The following is a 12,036-nucleotide window of genomic DNA, read 5'->3' on the forward strand; positions in this document are numbered from 1 at the left end:
ATGCATTACTGGGGCCAGAGTTAAAAAGAGACCATTAAAAGAATGCATGTGTCTTTCTGCAGCCTTCCATCTCCCCCCTGCTGTGGCCTTTCTTGAGACACTGTAATACATTTGTTCCTTTCAAGGATTGCCAAGAACTTGTTAAAATTATATATTTTAAAATCCATTTAGCTTATCCCTCCTCTTGATTAAGGAGGGATACTTCTGGTTCAACTGGTCGATCCAGGCTTAAAAACCAAAGACTAGAAATAATGTAAGAGTACCAGTTTGCTATAGATTGTTAGATGACAAAACAACCCCCAAGAAACAAAAAAAGAAAGCAATCAGAAGACTGAAAATACTGCCCCCTCAAATGTGTTCTGAATCACAAACTAAAAGATGAACAAGAAAGTTCTACCTATTAGCTTTTGTGCAACAGCAATTTGCAACTCCTGAAGAAAAATGTAGGAAGTGAAAACTCAAGAGGTCTGCACTGTGCCAGAGAGGAAGTGCTGACAACTGTTTGAAAAGAAATCGGTGAAGACTGAAGGGGAGGAGGATGTCACAAGTAAGGAGAATGGCTTGTGCCTATGCAAATAGCTGAGAGCAGATTTGTATATGCTGTTCCAGTGGAAGAGAAGTCTTAAGGTGGTATCTTGTCCATTCATAAGGATTAAGACACAGGTAGTAGCTCAAATCTTTCAGAAATAGCCTCTTAACAGGAAAAAATAAACTGAAAATGTAAAAAATAAGGTTATTTTATGTGTAGCTGATAGAAAATATTAAAGGGTAAATTCAAGCTAATACAGAGGCAGAGAGTGTACATGAAATGCACAGAGAATATGCATTTAGAGATTAGTGTATTGAAAGTTACAGCTTAGAAAGCAGATGTCATGGAGAGGTTTTTAAGACAGTAAAACCTTTTCAATAAGGTGTGATAGCAACATTCTGAATATCTTATTTTTTGACTTCTTTACAACTTTGTTTAAAGAGCTTTAATTTAGTGTGGTCAGGAATTCTTGTTTCTTATGATATAATGGATTAATGAGTAATGGATATTGAAAATAAGCTGCCTGGCTGTGGAAAAGTTATCTTGTCTCAAATAGCAAAGCTGGACTTTTTTCCTGTATTTTCCTGGTGGAAGTGCTGCTGTTTATCTGAATTAAGCTTACTCTGCCTGTTTTGGTTGGGGATGTGACCTAGTTGCAGATAACAGGGGTCTGGAAATAAAGGATTGTGTATCATATGGGAAGAGACAACAGATACCTTGGGATAGGTGTCTTAGTATAGCACAGGCAACTGCTATCTGGTGGTAGAAATTCAGGTTTTCTGATAATTTCTGTGTTTGCAACCCAGCCAAGATGGTTTGTCAGTTTGTGTATTCTTCAGTAAAAACTGATTGGAATCACCTGTACATTTATTGCCCTTTGAAAAAGAATGGAACATTTGTATTATTAATGAGGAACCCGACCCGTTCTGATAAATTAACTGGGGGTAACTAGAGATGCTGGAGTCATCAGGTGGGTAATAGCTTTCCAAGCCCTGCAGGTTTGGTTTTTTTCTTTTTTTTTTTTTTTTTTTTTTGACAGCTATTATTTATTCAACAGTGTGTGCCTGCCTTCTCTGCAGCTGAGAAAAGGCAAGCACCCTCTCCAGAGAAAACAGTGGCAACAAAACTTCTGCTTTGGGTCTTTTTAGTCTAGGACAGAGCTGGGTTTTAGAAGCTGATAAGTGGAAAGCTGTTTTTAATTTTGGTACCAGCTAAAGAGAAGTGTAAGGTCTGCTTAACATTCCCGTGATACTGGGCTCCTCCTGTAGTGTCTGATTACACCTTTCATGACACCAACTAGTTTCTCCAGTCCAAGTTGCATGTATTACAGCTCGCCAATCCCAGTGTTTGTGCTAATGATCACTGAAGGTGGTGTCTCATTGCACCACCTTTGTTTAGTGGCTGCTGGAGGCGTCGGCTGCAGGAGGAATTGGCTGCTTTTGGCTTATTCCACAAGAAATAGTTCTTTTGTTGGAAACTGCTATTTACTGACCTTGCAGAGGATGAGCAAGCTTCAGCGCAAACTTTCCTTTGCTTCAGGAACGACAATCAGTTGGTTGGAACCGAAGATCTCCCTGACAAACCACTTCAAAAATGGAGCAGCTCAGAATTTCCCAGCAGAGATAAACAAGCCAGCATCTGTCAGAGAAGAGCAGTCCATTGCAGAGCCCTGCCAGCTAACAAGGGTAAGGTAATGTGACATCCCATTTTTGTGGGGAATTATTTGGAGGAATACCTGTAAATGGTTCAATCATATTATGTGGAAGTGATTTAACGACAGCTGTTCTCATACTTACAATTAGTTGTGTAGGAGGAGAAGTGAGGACACTTGCAGTAAGTGAAACTCTCTACCTTGTTTATTCAACAAATTTTTGCTGCTTTATGTAACTTGTTGTCAAGTGGAGGGAGCCAGTTGGGGTGGTAATGCAAGGCAATGAAATAGGGTTTTTGCACTTCATTATTTACTTGCTTTTGATAAACTGCAAGGGAATACTGCCTAAATAAAATTTGTGACAGTCTCAAAATAGGCCCAAGAAGAACTGCCTAAACAGACAAAAGACAAAACTGCTGGTCTTCAGCTATTACATTTCCCTTTCTTTTCTAGGTCTTGTTGCATCTGTTTTTCTTAATCTGAGCAGCTCTCATCATTTGACTGCAGGGCAGCTTAATGCATTTGAAGTACAGTTACAGTCTGTATCGTTTTCAGCTACAGTCTGTATCATTATAACTGACAAAATGGATTTGAATTGCAAAACACTGAAGTAAAAAACCATCAGGGATTATGAAGAAGAACATGTTTTCCTAACTAAGCTAGAAAATCATAATTACATCCTCTTTATGCTAGTTGGTTTCACACAGTTGTTTGGCTGAGGCTGTGTAACTGTGAAAAGATAATGTGCTGTTTTATGTCTCTGCAATAGCACTGGGCTGTCTTAGAGCAAAATTGAAATGGAAAGGATTTTTTTCAATTGCTATAGTTTATAGATTTTTAAATGGGTCAGGGTAGTTTCTATTAAGTTAGAAAAAGAAAAGATGAAACAAAACTAGGAGCTTTCAACTAAATCACTTGATTCCTTCCTTTCAGTAATTAAGGCAGTCACAGTTTGAGTACTTAATGTATCTGAGGTATGACAGGTGTTATCACTCCCTGTAGGTATTTTCAACTCCCTTATTTCTGAGAGCAGAACAGCATAGCATTCTTGGAAAGGAGTCACCTATGTGATACTGCACTTGTCGTCAGGATTTGAGCCCTGTGTGAGGGCTTGGCCCCCTGTTTTTGGTGGTTGAGTGTTGATAAATCTGTCTTGAGCCAGGGCAGCTGCTCCAGGACAAAGGCTTTGCTTAGGTAAAGGCAAATTGCTGCCTTCCCATGGCATTCAGTGCCTCTCCCCTCTGCATTTGCCTCCCTCCAGCTGTTTGTCCCAGGAGGATGCAGCTCAGAGCCCTAGGAATGCCAGCATCCCTCCTGCCTGAAGTGTTTGACTTCCAGCTTGCACTGTGGTAGTTGTTAAAACAGCGCAGATGTAATTTCTTGTCTCTCTGCTTTAGTTACACAGACGCAGGCACTTGGAGAGTGTGTGTATGCCTGGGGTTTTGTTATTTTATTGACACTACTCCAAGTTACTTTTTTCTTTCACTGTTACATATTTGCACTCACTGCAACATGATAATGCTTGTGCAGCACAGCTTGTAGGTACCAGGCATGATGGTAGTCAGGGAACTCAACTACGGTTTGATACAGCCTTTGGAGTAGTGAGAGCCACACTGGAAAGGCTGAAGTACTGTGGAGGTGGACAGGGTTATTGAGGTGGTTGGAATTGCTGCTAGCTTTTGGTTTGCTGTTTCTGTGTATGTGTTACATGCTTGACATTCTGCGAACTCACAAAACTTACAGGAATTTCTTTTAAGCTTTTTTCTTTTTTTCCATGACCCATATGAGAGAGGGTGAGAAATCTGAGCCTGAATCCTCCAGATGGAATCTGCATTGAGTTATCTTCATATCCATTCAAATTCTTCAGCTGTTGTTTATCTTGGGAGTAGATTCCATTGTGTAGCTCTCTGCAGGGGTTTATTTAGTCTTTTTTCATACATAGGCAGTTAAATACAATAACTGCCTTTTTGAATACTGTCTGGCCAGTTACATCTTTGAGCAAAGTTTATGGCTCTTATTACAGGAACCTGAAGAAATAAATCCAGATGAGGAGCTGGAGGATATCTGTGATGATAAGGAAGATGACCTAGGAGCAGTGGAAGAGCAGCGCAGCGTTATCTTGCATCTTTTGTCTCAGCTGAAACTTGGCATGGACTTAACAAGAGTAAGTAACTGAAGCATGAGAATTGGCTGCAGTAAAAGTGAGGTATCATTTAAAACTCAACCCCTGCATTGAACAGTATTGAGTTTAGTATGAAATTGTGGCCAGTAGCAACATCAGGTCCCAAGATCTGATGTCCCAGATTGAGACAGGTTTAGGTGAAATGGACTGACTCTATCTTTTCTATTACCTTCTCTTTGTGTTTTCTACTGTGTTTTTGTTGCCTTTCCTGTAATGGCCTGTCTTCCTTCCAGTGTTTGAACCTTAGTCTTTTCATACTGTTTTCTTCTCATGTTTTTCTTTCTGCTTTCTTTCTGTGATCTCTTTTCTATCTTGATAATGCTTTTTCACACAATTTGTATAACCCTACACCTGTGTCCATACTGCTTCTGAAAAGAAGTTTTCTTTTGGTTCCCTCCATGTATCTTTAGATGCCTGTTTGAGCCTCTTTCCTATTATTCTCATTTCTGTGTTTGCTCTCAAGCAGGCAAGAACAAAGTTACGCTGGAGGGAATTGGATTTAACACTTGGGTGCAGATCTCAAAGGCAAGCAGCTTGGAAAAATTAACACTCAGGTGCTGTTAGACAGCTTGGGCAGCAAATCTGGGAAAATCAGGCTGCTACCAGCTTATGTTCAATTCATTCTTGTAAAGACTTCTTGCCATAAGCACTAGGCACTTGGAAATAAAAAAATGGATTTTACAGTAGCATGGAATGAGGAAAACACTCTATTTCAGAGTATGGATTATTGGGTTTTTTTAAACCTATTTTTTTTAAGCACTGGCTACATAGCCCCTAGAAACACTTGTATTGTGCAGCTTGTTTCACAACCTGGGAGGGAAAATGAAAAGATGGTTTGAACAGGCCCTGCTGTCTGTGGGTCAGACATAAACTCCTGGTGCTTAACAAGGATCTGATGAAGTCACTGTATCACTTATATTGAAGATTGGATTTAGGATATCTTTTGCTCTTAATTTAAATAAATTGTTGAGCCTGTCTCCCAGTTGTGACTTTTGGCTGTGCAGGGAGAATTGTGTGTGTTTCAGAGGAGGCAAACACTGAAGTGGACAAACTTGACTTCAAAACAGGTAATGAAGTTGCTAGAATTGTACTTGACTCAATTATCAGGGTACTGAAGTGAAAATCCACTTAATACTCAAGGTTAGTGTTGGAACAGCATGGCAAATGTATTCAGTTTGACTTGAATGTCTATTAAGTGTTACATCTGGGCTTTTTCTCTTTGAAAAAGAGATTTAAATGGATTTAAATCTGATTTCAATGGATTGTCTTGATCCCACAGTTAAGATACTGTGTGTTGCTGTTTACAACAGTTAGTTATGTCAGTTATGTAAGTTTAGCTACGTGAGGCTTGTTCCTGCTGCAGAGAAGGAAAACACTGGTGATATCCACAGCCTTTCATCCTAGGGGGTTGTCCTGGGCTCAGGAAGGACAGGGTTGCTGGTTTTTATAGTGTTGAATGTAACTGTGGAAGTATAAGGTACCTCTGCTCAGAGGCACAGGATCAACCCATCCTATGCTCCTTCTCATGGATGCTTGTCCTAGTTGCTGTGTGCAGAGAGATTCTGCAAGCTCTCCAGAGCTGGCATAGCTTCCCAGCTTTCCTCTCCATTAGACCATATATTTCCTAACTTCTGCTCTGAACATTCTTTGCTGTAGTTTGAGTTCCTTCATGCTTGTTTTCTATTTCACAGATATATGGGACACATTATCTCTTTGCAGCTCTTTCATGTCTTAGGGTATTTTTACCTGATGCTCAGTTCCTTTCAATATCTTTAGTCCTACTTATACTTGCTGGGCTTTTTTTTCCTTGTAAATTGCTTTTCTGGAACTTGTGATCGCTGTGTTTTGCTCGCATCTTAGAAGAGGAACAAGAAAGTGCACTCTGAAAGTGTGGTGTCCCAAGCAGGACAGAATCCTCCTGCCAAGGACTTCTCTTATAAAACGCCTGTCTCTGTTTTCCTTACTAGAGGCTTATGGCTTTTCTTTAATTTCCAGGTGGTTCTTCCCACATTCATTCTAGAGAAGCGCTCGTTGCTGGAGATGTACGCGGACTTCATGTCGCACCCTGATCTCTTTGTGGCCATCACAAACGGCAGCAGCCCCGAGGAGAGGATGATCCGCTTCGTGGAGTATTACCTCACCTCCTTCCACGAGGGCCGCAAGGGAGCCATCGCCAAGAAGCCCTACAACCCCATCATCGGGGAGACCTTCCACTGCTCCTGGAGGATGCCCAAGAGCAGCGTGGCCACCGATGCTGGCACCAACTCCTCTGCTCACTGCCCCTCGGAGCAAGTCACTCTGCCCAAAGATCCGGAAGGGCAAGCGGAGCTGGACTGTTACACAGTGAAATTCGTGGCTGAGCAAGTGTCCCATCATCCCCCTGTCTCAGGGTTCTATGCTGAGTGCGTAGAGAGGAACATGTGTGTCAATGCCCACGTCTGGACAAAAAGTAAATTCCTAGGAATGTCAATAGGAGTGACAATGGTTGGCGAGGGTAAGTGTAAATTCTGTCCTTTGCTCATTTTAGAAGGCTGTTAAAATACAAACTTGTTAGCAATGTTAGTATTGTTAAATAAAATTTTAACAATTTTGTTTGTTAAAATATCAAATTTTATAGCAAATTTTATAGCAAATTTGATATTATTTTTAAAAGATACAAGTCACTGTATGCAGCAAATTTTCATATGGGAGGAAAAAATAGAAAGGTTTATGCTTTGCCAAAAATCAGGATTGTATTTGGAAATAAAATATTGCCTTTTAAGCCAAAGGTCAGTTAGTGTGATGTAAACTGATATTTATGAATTAATTTGCACCAGACATTTATTAGATAGAAGCGTTGTTGCATTTCTGTGTATTGCACTTAATATTTCTATGCACATTTTGATTTTCTTTAACTAGAAAAATTGAATCATTTAGGGACAGAGAAGGATAACTGCCCGCAAATTGTAATTTTCCTTTAGTTATTAGTATTTACTGAACAAGATGAGACAGCCTCTCCCACTCTGTGTCCCCTGTGTATTTTGTCCAATACCTGAGAATTCACTTGCATATAAACTACACTCTGGACAAGGGAATGACCAATCCATACTCTGGATTGCCAGAGTATGTGAAAGGCACATCTTTGGCTGTACAGGTAATTTCTGAAGTTGATATCTCTTTCTCAAATGAGAACTTTTTTCGGGATTTCCCATGTTGTTTGTGCTGATGCCAGACACCCAGAGGTACTGTGCTTCAGAGGTGTGGGCTGGGGCAGGCAGCAGTTAGGTGTTGTCTATTTTCTTGTAAGGGTAAGAGGGATATCTTGTGCTTTTGTTTTCTTTATAGGAATCAAACCCGCTAATCTTTAAACACAAAAAAATATTCTAGCATTTAATGAGATTTTTGACATTTATTGCAAAAGTTGCTGTCAGGAAGAAGTTGCGTTTATCTTGGCAGAGAGTTGCAGTAAGGAGAATTGTCTCTGCTTCCTGCCTTCAGATTGGGTAAGGTGTATTAGAGGAAGGGAAAGCAGGAGTATTAGACTTCCTCAGAATCTGCAGTTCAGGGAATTCTTTTGTTATTTCCTTTTGTCAGTGTAAGCCTTGCTGTGCTCCAGAGCCATCATGAGAGAGTGGCCAGCCCTTACATGCACTACTGAAAAGTATGTGCATACCATGGGATTGTATTTTATGGAACAGTATTATTGAGATAAATGCCTTTTCCCAAAAGAGACTTAAAAGCATATTACTCAAGTTAGTAATATGTTAGTAAAAATGTTTGTATGTAGAAACTAATAAATGTCAGTCTTGTGTGAGTTTTTTAATTTTCTTTTTTTGTATGAGGGGCTATGAGGAAAAGTAGCCAGATATAATATTGACTATTTGTTTCTACAACTTGTTTGGCTTTTTCTGAAATGGTACTGGTTTACAGTTTCTTGCGTTTCTTCACGCAGGTGTCTTACATCTCCTGGAACACGGGGAAGAATACACCTTCTCTCTGCCCTGTGCATATGCCCGCTCAATTTTAACTGTTCCTTGGGTAGAGCTGGGAGGAAAAGTCAACATTAACTGTGCAAAAACTGGGTATTCTGCAAGCATTAACTTTCATACCAAGCCCTTCTACGGTGGCAAGTTGCATCGGTGAGAACATTTTGTTTGTTTGAAATGAGACTGATCTCACTTTTGAAGAACTGAAGCTTACATGTAATTCTGTTTCACTTGGTGCAATTTGAAAGTGACACATCATTTGGAGTTTTTTGCATGGCTCACAATGTGTCTTCCACTTTGCAATAGCTACTCTTGTGTCATAAGAGATGAGTTAGAGGATGTAGTTTTACTTCAGTGATTTAATTTGGAAGCTGTTTTGTTATTTGTCTCTCTGAAGTTAGTCACAGATATAGAAGCTTTTTAAAGAGAGATCTGTTCAAGGTACTGTAACTATTGAAAATTTGACATGGTGATGATTGGACATTGCCAAAAGAATCTCTTGATGGGAAGCAGCAGTGTTGTCATGGTTACTCAGAGCGCACAGGAGTTGCTATGGCAATGGTATGGATTTTTTTGTAGAGTGACCCTTGTTATTAGGCCTCAGCTGGATGTTGGCTTCTTGGTCCTGTACCTTTTTAGCTGGATGAAATAGAGGATAATGGTAATGGGCAGCTAGACAGGTATCAGTCATGCCAAGATTACACATAAGTGCCAGCAGTTTTTTATCACTAGTGCAATTCAGGCAGATACTGTGCTCTGCAGTGCTGGCAGTGTTTGTGTGTCAGAGCAATGCAACCTGGAAAAATACAGAGAGAGTTTAATGGAGCAGTTCACCAGTAGTGAGGGATATAACTTTGTTTACTTTCAGCTGAGAAGAGGCAGTAATTTTGAGAATGATACTAAAATACTTCATGTCAGTATTATCTTGTTATCACACAATGCTTGGAAAAAATCAAGCTGTTAAAGTTGTGAAGAAGTAACTGCAGAGTCTGACCAGTCTGATCTCTGGTGTCCTGTGGATTCAGACTTTCAGAGATCTCTTGGGAGGAGGACAGGGAGCCCACCATGTGTAATAGCTTTGGTGAAGTGTGGAAGTCACAGGATGAGAAGCAGCACAAAATTAGAGCAGCTGATAAGCAAGCAGCCTTTTCTGCTGTTTTCAGTAATTGTTAGTGCTTCTTGATTCCACAGAGGAAAAAATATTGTAAATGTGCTTTTATTGCTCATGTGTTTTGAAACAAATCCTAAATTTTTGTAGTGGAAAACTGTGTAAGCAGCATATACTTATCAGTCTGGTTTTTTAAAGATATTTCTCATGAGATTAATTTACCTTTGAGCTGCTGGACCATGGTATGACAGAAGTCTTACCAGCTGCCTCCTGCCGTGAGCTGCTGGGAGGTCTGACCTGTGATGCTCATTTCATGGCTTGAGAGATAAATTTCTCTATTTTGATGCTACAACTGGGGAGGATGGGTAGGTACAGGCACAGTGGGAAGTGACCAGTGTGTGTGGAAGAAGGGTCTCTTGTGTCCTGTGCTCCCATTTGCTTTGAGTGTGGCACCATGCAAGGTGGGAGCATGGTAGGGCTGCTTTCCACTCTCTGGGATGCAGTTGTTCAAAGAACATCAGAGCAAGCTGGTGATGTGCAAGTTAGCTGTCCTCAGCTGCACACAATGGAAGTGTGGAAGGAGATGTAGCCTGTGTTTGTGTGAGCACTGATGAAATGCAGGAGGGCTGGAAAGTGGTGAGTTTTAGGGAGGTTATGTACAGGTAACTGCAGTTTAATTGGAGCTAGAGATAGCATCCATTGTGAATCCTGTAGCACCTTTCAAGTGAGATTGTCTCAAGTCTGGTTTGCATAATGCACAGACCCTTTTATTTGTTTGTAGGAGGAGAAGTCGGTTTGAGACTGGCAATTTGCTTGCCAAGCAATGCTCAAACATTGGTTCAGGATGAAGGGGATGTCAGGAGGTCTTTGTATAGGTCTTGAAGATGAGAAGAAAAATATGCATCAGTGTGTGTAATTATGGTGATACTTGAGCATTATGCAACTCTTCCCTATCTTGTTATTGGCAGAGGTTTCTGTAGGAGAGATGGGGAACAAAAGCAGTTCTCTTTATTCCTAGTTTCCTACCTTGCTTCTGCCTTTGTGTGTCTGCTGCTTATGTGATCAACATGAAAATGAGACCACCTACTTAAGGAGAAGGTTGAAATGTAAAGATGTGAGATGAAGTGCCAGCAGGTAGTGAGATATGTTCTTGCTAGAAAGTTTAGTTTTAATTTTTTAAGTCTGAACTAATTATCTGTTGTGATACTTCAAGTGGAAATTATCAACTGCTTGTTCTATGTGAATCAGCCTGTGTTAGTTTCTTTTTCATTTTCAATTTCCTGAAGAGGCTTGAAACAAGCTGAAGCCAAAAATGGAGTTTCCTGGGTAACATGAGGAGAACTAGAGCAGTGAGTGCAAGTCACTTTGCTCTTTGAGCTTCTCCACACAAATGCAATTCAAATAACTAACCTTTTTCAGGGCAGTGTGACAAGTTTGAAACTCATTCAGGATTGAGTGATTATGCAAGGAATAGTCCTCAGGTTTCTTCAGCCATGGCTTTTTAAAAATTATTCTCTCTCCTAGAGTCACAGGTGAAGTGAAGCAGAACATGACAAACACGGTGGTGTGCAGAGTGCAGGGGGAGTGGAACAGTGTGCTTGAGTTCACCTACAGCAATGGGGAGACCAAATATGTGGACTTGACAAAGCTCTCTGTAACAAGGAAACGAGTCCGGCCCCTGGAGAAACAAGGCCCCTTTGAATCTAGGTAGAGTATGTGTTTGCTCTTGTCTCTTTTTGTCCTAAGCAGTCTGTTGAGTGCCTTAGGAAAAGCTGCAAATGTAGATTTGTGGATAGTGCTTAACAGCAGTCTTCCTATTTTTTTTATGTTTTCTAAAAATAAAAATCAAGAGTGCAAAACCCTAGTGCAGGCACATGGTTGTTTATTTTGCCTCCTATTTATGAACAAAGGGGTTTTTTTTGAGTTCACAAAGTGCTTACCAGAGAATAGAATCTCCCTATTAGTTTTGATCTTACCCATCAGCTACACAGCAGGGCAGCTCCTGACATCCTCACAAGAAGTTGCTTGTTGAGTAACACTTCCAATAGCAGCTTTAAGGGGTTTGCAAACAGACATTAGATTGGCACTGCCAGAATCTCAGAGCCCTTCCTTCCTGCTCCCATTTGCTGATGTAGGTCTAAGACTTGGCCATGAGCCCTCACCTGCACTGCAGTGCTCTGACCTGGGCTGGTTTGTCACATGTAAGTGGAGAGAGTGCTCCTGTTCCACGGTGATCCTGCATTTGGAGGTGGCTGGCTGGGAAGCCTTTGGGACAGTGCAGTTACCAGTTTCTGTTGTAGGAGGCTATGGCAGCATGTGACAGAGTCTCTGCGGGATGGAGACATCGATAAGGCTACGGAGCACAAGCGAGCCCTGGAGGAACGGCAGAGGAACGAAGAGAGACTTCGTGCTGAAACAGAAACACCTTGGTGTACTAAATACTTCCTTAAAGATGTAAGTTTCCAAGCAATCACCTGCTATTGATGAGGGTAGAAGCAGAGCTGTTATGCAAGCAGGGGCACATATGGGTCTGTGTCCTATTAGAATAGAATATTTGGCCTTAGGTCTTACAGTTTAGCTTTGTGGGATCCCTAGGAGTAA

The 12,036-nt window shown here is 40.9% G+C and overlaps 1 protein-coding gene across 1 annotated transcript in view; it reads left to right on the plus strand.

Moving 5' to 3' along the window:
* OSBPL11 (oxysterol binding protein like 11) overlaps positions 1–12,036 on the plus strand; it is a 38,645-nt gene that overhangs the window by 23,448 nt on the left and 3,161 nt on the right. The window contains exons 7-12 of the mRNA XM_059852641.1: positions 2,069–2,214; positions 4,204–4,344; positions 6,358–6,856; positions 8,294–8,480; positions 10,960–11,142; positions 11,736–11,889. Of these exons, the coding sequence (XP_059708624.1) occupies positions 2,069–2,214; positions 4,204–4,344; positions 6,358–6,856; positions 8,294–8,480; positions 10,960–11,142; positions 11,736–11,889 (1,310 nt within the window). The remainder of the gene's footprint in view (positions 1–2,068; positions 2,215–4,203; positions 4,345–6,357; positions 6,857–8,293; positions 8,481–10,959; positions 11,143–11,735; positions 11,890–12,036) is intronic.

This window comes from Haemorhous mexicanus, chromosome 8 (assembly GCF_027477595.1).
Source record: "Haemorhous mexicanus isolate bHaeMex1 chromosome 8, bHaeMex1.pri, whole genome shotgun sequence".
NCBI classification, from domain to species: domain Eukaryota; kingdom Metazoa; phylum Chordata; class Aves; order Passeriformes; family Fringillidae; genus Haemorhous; species Haemorhous mexicanus.